Source organism: Heterodontus francisci, chromosome 47, assembly GCF_036365525.1.
Source record: "Heterodontus francisci isolate sHetFra1 chromosome 47, sHetFra1.hap1, whole genome shotgun sequence".
Lineage (NCBI taxonomy): Eukaryota > Metazoa > Chordata > Chondrichthyes > Heterodontiformes > Heterodontidae > Heterodontus > Heterodontus francisci.
In genome coordinates, this window is record NC_090417.1 from 16,329,798 (window position 1) to 16,345,253 (window position 15,456).

Genomic DNA, 15,456 nt, shown 5'->3' on the forward strand with positions numbered 1-15,456 from the left:
CCAGAACTGGACACAATACTCCAATCGAGGCCAAACCAGTGGTTTATACAAGTTTACCATAACTTCTTGCATTTGTTGCCTCTGCCCCTATTCATGAAGCCTAGGATGCTGTATGGTCTATTAACTACACTCTCAATGTACCCTGCCACCTTCATTGATTTATGCACATATACCCTCTGCTCCTGCACCCCCTATCGATTTGTACTCTTTATTTTGTATTGTCTCTCCATGTTCTTCTTACCAAAATTAATCACTTGACATTTCTCTGCATTGAACTTCATCTGCCACCTATCCGCCCATTCCACCAACCTGTCCATGTCCTTTTGAAGTTCTATATGATACTCCTCACAGTTCACAATGTTTCCAAGTGTTTCTTTTTGCTGGTGGTAACAGTCAGATGATTGTGTATGGCAATAAATTCAAGTCTTTCGAAGTTGTAAGTGATTGTTAGTGAGCTGGCAAAGTGTACCAACAAATTACTGAGGGCACCCTAGGCAGCAGCAGATGTTAACAAAAGCAAATTAGTACACTGGCAACTGACTGTGCCAACGATCACCCTGAATGACAGAACAACAATACACAGCCTCCTAACCATGGACAACAATCCAATAGCAAGGTAGAACGAATAGCTCTTTCTGGAACTCGATGAACACCAGGTAAAGGTCCCTGCTTTTAATTCGACTGAACAAACTGAGTTTCCACATGAGTGGGTAAATAGAAAAGCAACTGAATGGTCCAAAGCTCTGCTGAAGAACAAGTGCTGACAAGGTGACAAGAAAGATCAAGTACCAAGCTGGATCTGACCAGAACGAGCTCCCTTTTCATACTCCCAGGATAGCACTGAATCCTCCCCACCTGACAGTCCTACTGAATCCAACCCATAATGTCCCACTCAGTCCCTCTCCAATCCCCAGACTAGACGGTTCTGGAATATTTGTAACCCACATAAACAGACAGAGCCACAGGGCAAGTCCAACAGTGATGAAATGACTGATGTTGAATGATGCCTTGTGGCACGATTTCAGACAAGCCAAGATTCATTTGTTTTTTTATTGAAAGGTGAAACCTCCTTAACCTCTGCCCTTGGGAAGATTCTGGCATATCCTTCTGAGACTTTGCTGTGAGGAGAGGAAATGGGAAGGAGATTGCTAATCAAAGCCATGTGCTGATAACTGAAAGGCAGACAGTCCAATAAATGGAGCAGTAAAATACACAGACATTAGAAATTTAAATGTGTATGAAAACAGGCAATGTGAATTTACTGCACTATACTGACTCCCAACAGTTTTCCATCTACTATTTATTACACAATGGACCAGTAAGTGTAACAGCCATCAGAAGGTCTGGTTTCTGTCAATGGATTTCCACATAGTGGAAAGAGATGTGATGGCAACTGCATACTGTGTCCACTGAAGCTGGCCTCTGAAACAGAAACCCTGAGGAAATGGAAGAATCACGGCATTCTCGCAAGCCACCAGAAACGATAGAGTGTGCTGGTTCATGTAAAGTGGCTGCTGAACTTGAAAGGAGACAGGGAGCAACTAAACAGAAACAGACAGCACTGGAATGTATCACAACAAACATGCTTTTGCCCTTATTTTCCTGATCAGAATCTGGGTCTCGTAGGCACGTAACAAGTACATTCTGGGGTCAGCCTGTGTTTTACATTTCACCAATTGTCAGCAAAGTGCATTACCACACCAGCAGTCATGGCCCTCAGCTAGACATGTAGAAGAACCATCCCTACCCACAGCAGACAGCACTCACCTTTCTTGTGTTTGGAGAACCAGGCATCTGCATCAGTCAGCAACTGCTTCAAGGAGCCATTCCAGGACGGCACCAGTTGAAGGAACATCCACTGCAAAAAGTAAGGATTCAGTTCAAACGGAGTCCGAGATACAGGGGGACAAATAGAGCTGCTTCTCTCTGTATTCTGAACACGCTGAGTGTGCTTGTACACTCACTCTGCCAGCCAGATTGTGTAGCTGCAATGATAAAATATGCATCATGGAGTACTGTTGACACTGCATGTTTAAATAGGTTTACACGTCAGCCAAAGCAACTTGAAAACAGCGGACAGCAAAGTAAAAGTAGATGTTCACCGTGTTGTACTGGTTTGAATGCTGCAAACGTCAATGAGATGCAACACAAGAGAGAATAAACAAAAGAAACTTGTGCTCGAGTGCAGTGACTCGATTTGTGTCTTTCTTTCTTTCTTTCTGTCATGTTTGGGTCGTTCTCTTCACAGGACACTGCCCAGTCGTTGGAATGGAAACTCTGCTGACATGCAGGCTGCCCTTCCACAGGATCCCCAAGAGGATTATTAATACCTGCAAGAGGGAATGGGAAGGCAGGGGGAGGCTGGGTGCTTGAGCAGCCTGTTCATATGCTCAGCAAGTTTCCACAAGTCAGATTTCTGGAGTGTGTTAATATTTGGTGTGGGGGGCGGGGGGAGGGTTCTCCCACCTGGAAACGTTTGAGAACCAATGAGCTGAACAACTTGATGAAAATGGCTCCTCTCACCCATTCCAGCCACTCCTTAGATTGTGCTGATCAGGGAGGGGAGTGGACATCTTCGCAATTCTTCGAAAACATCTGCAATTTCCAACCTCTGAGATTGTGACTATCAGGCTGGTACAGGAGGAATTGAAGAAACCAATACCAGTACTGTTATTTTACATGGGATGATGAACAGCAGCTTGGATCAGCCAGTAACAAAGCAATCTCTGGTTTATTCTGCCACGACCAAGCGTAATGCCCAAGTATATCCTAAACTCGACCACACTGAGTCTGGCCTCTTGTGCATTCTCCATATCCATCGCTCGACACTGGTGGTCATGCCTTCAGCTGCCTGGGCCCGAAGCTCTGAAATTCCCTCCCGAAATCTCTCCGTCTCTCTAAACCTCTCCTCCTTTACAATCTTCCTTAAAACCTGCCTGACCAAATTTTTCAGTCATCTGCCCTCATACCTTTTATGTGGGTCGGTGTCTAATTATTTTTGATAACGCTCCCGTGAAGCACCTTGGGACATTTTTACTTGGTTAAAGGCGCAATATAAATCCAAGTTGTTGTTATGGTATACATACCTTCTTCAGTGCAGTGTACACATCCATCTCCACCTGCATGACAAACAAGTCTGGAGAGCTGATCAATTTCTCCATCAGACCCAGGCTGCATGAGTGGAATAAAAGACAGCATTGTCAAACCAACAGCAGTGACAATAAGAGGCTCTCCTGTTATCCTGCAAGCATACAGTGACGACAGCTGGATCCCGTTCTCATGCTACACTGACGGAATACGAGAGCTGATGCTGGGTCTCCTGAGGTCCAAACGGGAGGATGATTAGTACTAGTGTACTTCTAACAGCTCCATGGTAACAGCTGTGAACGGCAGTGAACAGCATGGCCCTGCTCTATGGTAAGCACTCTCAGTACTAATGGACAGGACTATGCAGAAACCTGCTTCTACGGTAACAGCAGGGAGTCAGGAAGAATTACAAAGTTTGAGGGGTCGAGCAGTCACTTGCAGATAAAGTGAAGACTTTTTAGTCCACCCAGCTCCAATTATGAACCATATATCAGACTGAGAATCGTAAAATATACAGGCCATTCAGCCCTTTGTGCCTGTGCTAGCTCTTTGGAAGAACTTGCCAATTAACCCCACTCTCCTGCAAATGTTTCTTTTTCAAGTATTTCACCAAATCCCTTTTGGAAGTTACGACTGAATCTGCTTCCACTGCCCTTTCAGGCAGCACAATCCAGGTCACGACAACTCGCTGCGTTAAAAAAAAATTCAACTCGTCTCCCCTCTGGGTCACCTTAAAGCTGCATCCTCTGCTTTCCAACCCTCCTGCCAGTGGAACACCTCCTTCAACTTCCCTGCTTTCAGGAGAACAACCCCAGCTTCTCCACGTGTCTCTCCACATCACTGAAGTCCCTCATCTCTGGTACCTTGTGAGTAAACTCCCTCTGTACCCTGTCCAAAGCTCTGCTATCCTTTCTAAAGTCTGCTCAGATTAGCTGCTGTGTTTCCTATATGATCCAGGGTGACTACACTTCAAAACTACTTCATTGACTGTGAAGTACTTTAGCAACGTCCTGAGGTCGTGAAAGGTGCTGGACAGATGACAGAATCACAGAATTGTTACAGTGCAGAAGGAGGCCATTCAGCCCATCATGTCTGCACTGGCTCTCTGAAGGAGCAATTCACTCAGTTTCATTCCCCTGCACATTCTTCCTTTTCATAGAACAATCGAATTCCCTTTTGAATGCTTCAATTGAACCCGCCTCCACCACACTCTCAGGCAGCGCATTCCAGACCTTAACCACTCGCTGCGTGAAAAAGTTTTTCCTCATGGCGCTTTTGCTTCTTTTGCCAATCACTTTAAATCTGTGCCCTCTCGTTCTGAATCCTGTCACGAGTGTGAACAGTTTCTCCCTGTCCACTCTGTCCAGACCACTCATGATTTTAAATACCTCGATCAAATCACCTCTCAGCCTTCTCTTCTCCAAGGAAAACAGTCCTAACTTCTCCAATCTATCTTCCTAACTGAAATTCCTCATCCCTGGAACCATTCTAGTGACTCTCTTCTGTACTCTCTCCAATGCCCTCACGTCTTTCCTCAAGTGAGGCGCCCAGAATTGGACGCAATACTCCAGCTGAGGCCAAACTAGTGTCTTATACAAGTTCAACATAACCTCCTTGCTCTTGTTCTCTATGCCTCTATTAATAAATCCCAGGTTACTGTCTGCTTTATTAACTGTGCTCTCTCAACCTGTCCTGCCACCTTTTTTTTTTACTTTTCTAAGTTGGTACAGAGCAAGTTGTGGAGTGATGGCAGGAAGATTGTTTTCACTCCAAGGGTGATAATTACCCAGAATGGGCAATGGGTTAAAATAGTGGAAGTGAAAACTCTGGAATCATTCAAGAGACCGTTGGAAGATGCAGGTTTCTCCAGAAGGGTGAGCTGGATAGGATAACATGCTTCCCTCAATGGTCTGATCTTTGTCAATACATTTTACAGAGCTTAAAGAAACGTCATTGTTGAATTCTCCAGTAACAAGCAACATTTGACTGTTGAAATGATGATGAATTACCTCAGATCTTTCAGCAGGTCCACATTTGGATGTGTCATCAGGTTGTTCAAAAGCCATTCAAGGCACCTGCCATTTAGAAAAAAAAACAAGATTAAAACATTTTCAATAAATATTAGACTTGGAATTCCTGTACCTTAATATGACTGTTTCATACTCGAGTTATAATGGAGATTTCTACCTCCATTTGTCAGCTGTAAGGAGATTTCAAGAGCAGCTCAGACTGCACTCACTTCCAGCTTCTCTTTCCAACCTTTCCAGCCCATGGAGGTGAAGGTGCCTCACAGGCTGTGGAGTCAAACCTTCGAACCTCAACACAAAGCATCTAAACACTGGGACTCACACTCGGATTACAACTGCTTCCGAAAAGTAACAGCTAATTCTTACCACAGATGGCAAGGCTCCAGGGACAGAACGTGAAATTAAAAAATGATATTTTCCACAGAGGTGAGAGAAGTGGTTTCAAACAAATAGAAAATCCACAGAGAAATGGAGACCACTGGAAATTGTGGACAGGCAAGGTGAGAGTTGAGTAGAAAGTGCTCATTTCTCAGCAGGAAGCTGAGATTCTGAAGCTGGCAGTTCAGACAGAATCAGGAAATAACCCTACTGCCTCAGATACATCTACACCACTGACTCAGAGTTCAGGACAACCAGATTTCTGCCTGCTGCTGCTGCTGCAGCTGAGGGTGAATACAAACTTGCAAACCTCCTTCTGCATTCTATCCACCTGCCACAACACAAAGGAAACATTAAGACAGTGAATGACAAGGGGAATGATATGAAGAGCGGTTCCTGACCTGCATGGTTATGGGGGTACGTGTACACTGACCAGAACATGGCAACAGAAAAATACTTGAAGGATTTCCAATTGGGTTTTCACAATGGAAATTCTCATTAAAATGAACATCCTTTGGATGGGAGAGGCTAAACCAAGACATAGTGAATTCAAACAAGTCTCACGGGAATTGGCTGGCACAATGGATAGACACTGGTCTTAAAGCAAGACAAGTCTCATGTGATGGAAGTATCCATTTGTCTGCTGGCTATGCCAAGTGTTTGGATAGATCCACGTGAGTGTGGGCCTCCAGGATAAAAGTGTCCCTAATCTGCCACGAATGGGAATCTTATTCAAGAGAGTCCACAGGATGGAGGGGATGGGAACTGGAAGAATTGTCACCTCGCTGTAATCGGGAACATGTTTCTGAAGTTGGGGCAGATTGATGGGAGCTTAGCTCTGGGTCCACCTGTACTGGAACTGGGCCAGGTGTGCTCGAGATTCAACCAAAAGGCTCAGCAAAACTCGGCCTCCACCCCAATCCGTCTGGACTTGCCGACAGAGGCCTGGAGTCCACCTCCTATAGGACGACAACTCCTCCAGACTAGAAGATCTGCCAGGGTCAGAGGTAAGTCCCTCTTACACTAAGAGACTGACTCCAGTGGCAGATGGAGAGCTGTATGAAATAGGTCCATTCCCTAGCACTGACTTGATAAGGGCAACAATGAAGAAAAGAGCGGTAGTGTCAAAACTGTGTGAGCGGAGTACACTACAAAAATCTGAATATGTTCCAGTGCTTACTTTTGTTGTACTGAGTCCAGTCCGTAAGTCCCAGCTGCTGTATAGAAGCCGCAGACAGTTTTGGAACTGATTGTCTCCTTCATGGTCTCTCCACACTGTTGAATCAAACCGTCCTTGAGTAAGCAAACAGGAAAAAAGGGAAGATGAGCAAAGACTGACCTCTCTGCTGAGGTGAACAGACCCTTCGCCTCCACTCTACCCATGCCTCTCACAATTTTGTACATGTCAATCAGATCTCCCCTCAGCCTTCTCTGTTCCAAGAAGAACAAGCCTATCCAACCTTTCCTCATAGCTGCAATTTTCCAGTCCTGGCAACATCCTCGTAAATCTCCTCTGCAGCCTCTCTAGTGCAATGACATCCTTTCTGTAATGAGGTGACCAGAATTGCACACGTGAGTACACTAGGGTGAAATCCTGGTGGTGGGTACAAATCTGACAATAGTGATGGCAGCAGTTTGAATGCGATAATGAGAAGAAGCAGCATTTTTGCAGACTGTTTATGTGCATTGATTTCCTGTGGCATGGCGATCCCTACCGACGACACTGGACATTTAGAGCTTACATTTTCTGATGGGTGTTACATTAAAAACAGTGCAAAACCTTTGATATCAATTGAAAAATCTCGGCTTGTATGATGGTGCGACATTATTTATTGTGACTGGATTTCCTGAAAAGGCAGTGGAAGCAGACACAATACACTGGGGTCCATATCTCGAGACTGCGTTAGAGGTGTGACAGCATTATAACGGGACTCCAATGCATTTGGTGGGAAACACATCTGACTGGGTAACCGGTATGTGCCTATTTTTGTTTCCTCGATCAATCAGTATTTCTTCCCAAGATAGGATGTTATGTATGTATTGGGCCCAGTGATAGCTGTGTCTTTTGCTGGTGCCTAGTACTCAGGTTTATACATAAATACACGATACAGTAGGGTCAGCCAGCGACAGATTTGCCTCTTTACTAACAGAGGGATGTTGTACTGCCTTGACTGCTGCCTCAGCAGAGCTCAGTTACTAAGCTGGAAGCCTTCCCGACTTGTGTGGTTTAATTCCGACTTGGACAAATCGATTTCAATGAAAGTTTTGGGGTTCAAGATGGAGCCACATTCCAGGGAGTACCACACTATAGCACACCACATAACAGAGGGTCCCAGTGCAGTAACTGTTCAAAGGGAATTAGATAAATTGTGCATGGCCAAATGGCCGCGGGGCAACAGCAAGAGTGTGGGATAATTGGATAGCTCTGTCAAAAGGCCGGCCCAGACACAATGGGCGCCTTCTGTGTTGTACCATTCTCTGACTGTGTTTTGCACAGCTCATGAATGGATGCTACGTCCAAGTGAAGTAACTGTTTTTTTCTTTGGGATGTGGACGTCGGTGGAAAAGGCTGCATTTGTTGCCCAGTTGCTCTTGACAACTGAGTGTCTTGCTCACATTGCGGTGGGTCTGGAATCACATGTAGGCCAGACCAAGTCAGGATGGCAGATTTCCTTCCTTAAAGGACATTAGTGAACCAGATTGTTTTTTTTACGACAAATGAAGATAGTTTCATGGCACTGCGACTGAGGCTAACTTTCAATTCCAGATTTTGATGAATTATTGAATTTATTAATTAATTGAATTTAAATTCCACCAGCTGCTCTGGTGGGATTTGAACCCATGTCCCCAGGACATGCAGATTACTAGTTCAGTGATGTTACCACGACACCACCTTCTCCCACCACAGCTCAGTGTCCTCTTTGCCCAAATAACCTCCTTCCGTGCTGTAACCACTGTCTAACATTAGCAACAGACATCTCAATGCCAGCCTGTCCTACCTCTGTAGTTGTGAGACCTCACCTTTTACAGGTATGGATGTAAAAGCTTCCAATCACGGCTGTCCTGCACAATATTTATTTCTAAGCTGAACAATCCTCCTGCGTTCGGAACGACGCGCTTGCCCTAATTTATCATCTCTCCCAGAAAAAAAAACCCCTCATGCTCCAAGAGCATCTGTAAATTTATAACACGCTGCACATCCTCCCACACAAAATACTCCTCAGCAATTTTTTCTTTCCTGTTGCTTTGGCTCACACTGATGCAAGGTGACACCGACTAATACGGTTCAGATGAACTCATTTTTCTTGCTGAAAATTTGAAATTGATCTGATAATGCACTGTGCGCAGTGCTGTGACACACAGATAAAGTGTTGCTAACAGACCAAACATCAGCATGGATGTTAATACTGACAGCAGGTATTCCTTTTCCCTGCTGGCTGTGCTGGGGAAATACACTGCCACTCGAACCCTGCAAAGCAGTTAGGACTGATGTTGGATTTGACTGCGGAGGCTGAACTGGGATGGCAGCTGGCCTCACTCAGCACCTGAAGGGAAGAAATCAAACCAGCTGCAATTCCCCATCACAGCAGTCATGTGGTTACTCCTGCTGGAAAACACGTGTCGAGACACAGCCAGCGACACTGACTCCCACCCCAGCAGCAAGGGTGGGAGGGGGTCAGGGAGAGGCCACTCATGAACAAACATGCAACATGGCCCAAACCTGTTGTACAGGCACCCATTACCGATTCAGGGTTGTCCAAGTGTTCTGCTGTGGAGAGACAGGACACTTCAATGATTTCCTTCAATCAGGTTCCCATCGTGAAACTGGAGCTGCCTTTTGCAGCACTCCTTGTGGGCCAGGAGAAGTGGGAGTGCTCCCCCGACAGGAAGTCCAGCTCTCTCTGCCATTCCGCCATCAGCTGGCTCCTCTCAGCAGCCAATCGTGGCCAATCCACACCCCCCCCAACCCATACAAAAAGCCCCGATCACTGACCTTCTACTTCTTTTAAGGACATCTCTCCCCCTCCTCACAATTCTACCCATTCCATCCCCAACCATCTCTGAGGATCCCTGCTTGCAGCTTGCTGCTACACAGCAAAAGGCCATTTGTCCGAACTGGTTCATGTTGGCGTTTGCATTCCACATGAGTCTCCTCCCACCTTAACTCACCAAACTTTATCAGAACCCTCTGTTCTTTTCTCCCGCATATACTTCTCAAACTTTCAACTACTGTACATTCTCACCACTCTCTGAATGAAGAAGTTTCTCCTGATTTCCCCATTGGATTTATTCGAGTGATGGCCCCTCGTTTTCATCTCCCCACGAGAGCAAACATCTTCTCCACACCTCCCCTATCAAACTACTTCAAAATTTCAACATTTCCATCCTCAGCCTTCTTTTTACAAGAGAAAAAAAGTCCTGGCCTGCTCAATCTCTCCTGATCAAAAGAGATTTGGATGAAAAGCAGTGGATATTCTGTTTGATCTTGTTCTGCCATCGCACAGCCAGCTGCTCCTTGACAACTCATGTTCTGGTCTTAACCATGTTTCCTGCCAATTGTCAGCCACTCTTCATCAAAACCACAGCCTTGGCCTGACCTCTGACCTGAACCGGTCACAATTCGGTTCGAGCAGCTGAATAAAGACGCTGCGCTCCCTGCCTAGTCTCTCACATGAAAGATATTCTTAATGGTGATGCACTGAAGGCCTGCAAAATGGTAACCTAGCAACAGACTGCATCCCCAGTGAAGGAGGGCAAGGGGAAACAGCTCAGAAAAGCAAAATATAAAAGTGTCTCATTATAAAAAAAAGTCTCACTAGCTGAAGGAGAAAAAGGCAAGGAACTGCCAAAACGCATGGACGCAATCTCAGTTCATCATCATCAGCAGCAGCAGCAGTGGACAGGGAACTTGCCTGCTCGCTGACCGACACTGGCTTCAGGTCTGACAACACCTCAATTCTAAAACATTCGTTCCTCTTTTCAAACCCCTCCCTGTCTCTGCAACGGCCTCCAATCCAACAACTCTTCGAGATTTCTGCCTCTTGAGCATCCTCGATTTTAATTGCTCCACTAGTGCCGTCCAATGCCTGGGACCTAAGCTCTGGAATTCCCTCCCCAAACCTCTCCGCCACACGACCTCTCACTCCTCCTTTAAGATGCTCCTTAAAACCTATTTCTGTGACCAAGCTTTGATTCACCTGTCCTGATAGCTCCTTCTGTGGCTCACCATCAGAAATCTTTTTCCTAATAAGGCCCAAGTTAAGTGCCTGGGAACATTTTGCTATGTGAAAGTGCAAGCTATCGTCACTGTTAAAACATGCTCCCGACATTTGGTCGGGGCCACTCTGTACCTGGTCATGCTTGCACGCACAGGAGGCCAATCGAGGCTGACTGACTTTAACTGTCCCCAGCTCTGGGAAAGCAGCTAACCTCAGTGTTTCCCCGGTGGGACTGCTCAGAGTGTGCAATCAATATCAGGAAAAGGCCAAAGCACGTGAGACTCCACGATGCAGGACGTCCATGTGTCTGTGGAGAGTTCTGACCAAAGGCCATCAACCTGAACCGTTAACTCTGTTTTTCTCTCTCCACAGATGCAGCCTGACCTGCTGAGTATTTCCAGCAGTTTCTGTTCTCAAGCCTTACCACTAGCAAACTGCAAAGACAGCACTCAAAAAATTAGCAGCCGTAAGGAGACTTTAATACAAGGCTAATATGTTTAACTGGGACATCAGCGTGAATCATTGTAAGTGAAACAGTCTTCTTTTCCAGTGAGAAACCTAAGGGGAGGGCTCATCAGCTAAGCTCGGGAAATGTTCCAATCATTTTCGAATGAAGCCAAACTGAAAATTGTGGGAATTTTGACCATTCTTTGCAAACACACACCACGGGGTTTTGTGGGGACAGGGGCAAAGGTGCCACCTTATTATCACATGTTTCTTGTTCTGTTTTGAGGCTTACCAGTTGGAGCATGCAGGCTGCAGCCAGAATCATCACCACCCGACTGGGATGGATTAAGACATCGTCCCTATACAACGAGCCAAACGCCACTTGCAGTGCTGCAGGAGAGAAGAATGGAATAAGAGCTCACAAAGACATTCATCAGAAGGTGGCCAGACCCTCACAGGTCAACATGTACTTAACAGCTCCATCACCTCTCACAGTACGTCTGGACTCTGTTCATTGTCAAGATACATGGCTGCGTTGCTCAGTGTGTGGCTGGACTACTGCGCTGTGACAGCAGAGAGCCAGCAGGCATACTTTCCAGGTGTCATCCATGCAGCAAGCTCCCCATCTGGACAGCGTTCAAACAAAAGAAATTGGAGCAGGACAAGGCCATTGGGCCCCTCAAGACTGTTCCACCATTTCAGAACATTGTGGTTAAGCTACATCAACTCCAATTTTCTGCCCTTTCCGCATATCCCTCGGTTCCCTTAGCGTCCAAATATCTATCAATCTCAGCCCTGAATATACACAACCATTAAGTTTAAAAGAGTAACAGGTACTTGATTGAAACATATAAGATCCTGAGGGGTCTTGACAGGGTGGATGTGGAAAGGATGTTTCCCCTTGTGGGAGAATCTAGAACTCGGGGTCACTGTTTAAAAATAAGGAGTCATCCATTTAAGACAGAGATGAGGAGAATTTTTTTCTCTGAGGGTCGTCAGTCTTTGGAATTCTCCTGCTCAAAAGGCGGTGGAAGCAGAGCCTTTGAATATTTTGAAGGCAGAGGGAGATAGATTCTAGATAAGCAAGGGGGTGGAAGGTTATCGGGGGTAGGTGGAAATGTGGAGTTGAGCTGGCAATCAGATCAGCCATGATCTTGTTGAATGGCAGAGCAGGCTGGAGAGGCCGAGTGGCCTACTCCTGCTCCTAATTCCTATGTTCATATCCACAGCTCTCTGGTATAGAGAATGAACTTAGCTTATAGCTTTTAATCTTTTAACTGAGTGCGTCATCTAGTTTAAGTTAAAGGCAGATTAAATGAAATACTGACCTGCAACATGAACCTCCACCAGTGCTAGGAACAAAAAGCAGCCCCTCCTTCACCCTCTATACCAAACTCCCACTCGCAGCAAATTCCCTCCTTTTACACTCTGCTTACACTCATACTGGAATGACCACACAGAGCAGTATCCAGCAAACACTAACATTCCCTCTCTCAAAAGCAGATAAAGAACATCTGTCGAGCTGTCAAACCCCTCAGGTATCTCTGAGTAACCAATAAAGGAGCACTGGGAGAAAACGGAAACTTGAAACATAGATGTAAGGCCGTGCCCTGAACTGGGGAACCGGGGAAGGTGAAATCAATCTTCTCATTTATTTGCATGTTTGTCAAGCTGCAGATACCAATCGATCTTTGTGTTCTGATTTAATGAGGCGAGTCTGCCAGGCCCACAACATTTTAACAGGACAAAACTAGCGGAGAAGAGACAGAAACTCAAGTGATACTGCATTGCCAGAGCCTGCAGGCCAGATCTGCTCCACACACACGACAGATTGGACATGGCTGTCAGAAGCATTTGATTCAAACTACTGACAAGTAAGAAAGGACTTGCATTTCTATAGTGCCTTGCCCAACCTTAGGACGTCCCAAAGTACTTTACACCCAATGAGAGCTTTTTGAAGTGCAGTCACTGGAGGTTACAGGACATTCTGAGCATGAGAAATTCACTTGGATGCTTTGTGTCCATTGGTACAGAACATGTCATCTTTCCCTGCACACATTCCATTACTTTTCAACATCATTAAAACAGAAAGCGCTGGAAATAATCAGCAGAACTGGCAAAGGTTAGAAATATAATAGGCTTTCAGCACGTGAAGGGCAGGGGGTTGGGGGAGGGGAAGAAGAACAAAAGGGAAGGTGTGTGATAGGGTGAAGGGCAGGAAAGATGAAATGACCAAACTGTTCATGCTGCAAGGCCAATGAGAGTGGGAATGGGACACGTTTTTATTTCACATTTCTAGCATCTGCAGTATTTTGTTTTTGTATTTGCTTCAATTACACTATGCTGGTTTCAAAATGGGGAGAACGGAGAAGGAGCAGGACTTTGTCTACCGTGGTATCCACAGGGTGGAACTGAGAAGATCCTCAAGTGTTGGGCAAAAGCTGACGCTGGAAAAACTCCAATCACTGAGATCACAATTCATTAATTTCAAAAAGAAAAAATAATTCAGCAGCAAAGGGACTTATCACTGTCCAAAGGAACACGATTATCCTGCGGGAAATTCAGGAATGTACTTCCAGAATCCGGGTGTTATCACTGTCCAAAGGAACACGATTATCCTGCGGGAAATTCAGGAATGTACTTCCAGAATCCGGGTGTTATCACTGTCCAAAGGAACACGATTATCCTGCGGGAAATTCAGGAATGTACTTCCAGAATCCGGGTGTTATCACTGTCCAAAGGAACACGATTATCCTGCGGGAAATTCAGGAATGTACTTCCAGAATCCGGGTGTTATCACTGTCCAAAGGAACACGATTATCCTGCGGGAAATTCAGGAATGTACTTCCAGAAACCGGGTGTTATCACTGTCCAAAGGAACACGATTATCCTGCGGGAAATTCAGGAATGTACTTCCAGAATCCGGGTGTTATCACTGTCCAAAGGAACACGATTATCCTGCGGGAAATTCAGGAATGTACTTCCAGAATCCGGGTGTTATCACTGTCCAAAGGAACACGATTATCCTGCGGGAAATTCAGGAATGTACTTCCAGAATCCGGGTGTTATCACTGTCCAAAGGAACACGATTATCCTGTGGGAAATTCAGGAATGTACTTCCAGAATCCGGGTGTTATCACAGTCCAAAGGAACACCATTATCCTGCGGGAAATTCAGGAATGTACTTCCAGAATCCAGTTGTTATCACAGTCCAAAGGAACACGATTATCCTGCGGGAATAATCCGGAATGTACTTCCAGAAACCGGGTGTTATCACAGTCCAAAGGAACACGATTATCCTGCAGGTAATTCCGGAATGTACTTCCAGAAACCGGGTGTTATCACAGTCCAAAGGAACACGATTATCCTGCGGGAATAATCAGGAATGTACTTCCAGAATCTGGGTGTTATCACTGTCCAAAGGAACACCATTATCCTGCGGGAATAATCAGGAATGTACTTCCAGAAACCGGGTGTTATCACTGTCCAAAGGAACACGATTATCCTGCGGGAATAATCAGGAATGTACTTCCAGAATCCGGGTGTTATCACTGTCCAAATGAACACAATTATCCTGCAGGAAATTCAGGAATGTACTTCCAGAATCCGGGTGTTATCACTGTCCAAAGGAACACGATTATCCTGCGGGAAATTCGGGAATGTACTTCCAGAATACGGGTGTTATCACAGTCAAAAGGAACACGATTATCCTGTGGGAAATTCAGGAATGTACTTCCAGAATCCGGGTGTTATCACTGTCCAAAGGAACACGATTATCCTGCGGGAAATTCGGGAATGTACTTCCAGAATATGGGTGTTATCACTGTCCAAATGAACACAATTATCCTGCGGGAAATTCAGGAATGTACTTCCAGAATCCGGGTGTTATCACAGTCCAAAGGAACACGATTATCCTGCGGGAAATTCAGGAATGTACTTCCAGAATCCGGGTGTTATCACTGTCCAAAGGAACACGATTATCCTGCGGGAAATTCAGGAATGTACTTCCAGAATCCGGGTGTTATCACAGTCCAAAGGAACACTATTATCCTGCGGGAAATTCAGGAATGTACTTCCAGAATCCGGTTGTTATCACAGTCCAAAGGAACACGATAATCCTGCGGGAATAATCCGGAATGTACTTCCAGAATCCGGGTGTTATCACAGTCCAAAGGAACACGCTTATCCTGCAGGTAATTCCGGAATGTACTTCCAGAAACCGGGTGTTATCACAGTCCAAAGGAACACGATTATCCTGCGGGAATAATCAGGAATGTACTTCCAGAATACGGGTGTTA

The 15,456-nt window shown here is 45.5% G+C and overlaps 1 protein-coding gene across 3 annotated transcripts in view; it reads right to left on the reverse strand.

The window, feature by feature from the left end:
- The window catches only part of gmcl1 (germ cell-less, spermatogenesis associated), a 77,678-nt gene that overhangs the window by 34,105 nt on the left and 28,117 nt on the right, over positions 1-15,456 (reverse strand). For 2 of the 3 annotated variants that reach the window (XM_068023104.1, XM_068023107.1), the window contains exons 4-8: positions 11,451-11,548; positions 6,673-6,785; positions 5,097-5,162; positions 3,087-3,171; positions 1,768-1,858 (exon numbers count right to left, since the gene is read on the reverse strand). In XM_068023104.1, the coding sequence (XP_067879205.1) occupies positions 1,768-1,858; positions 3,087-3,171; positions 5,097-5,162; positions 6,673-6,785; positions 11,451-11,548 (453 nt within the window). The remainder of the gene's footprint in view (positions 1-1,767; positions 1,859-3,086; positions 3,172-5,096; positions 5,163-6,672; positions 6,786-11,450; positions 11,549-15,456) is intronic. The other variant, XM_068023106.1, reaches the window with a different exon arrangement.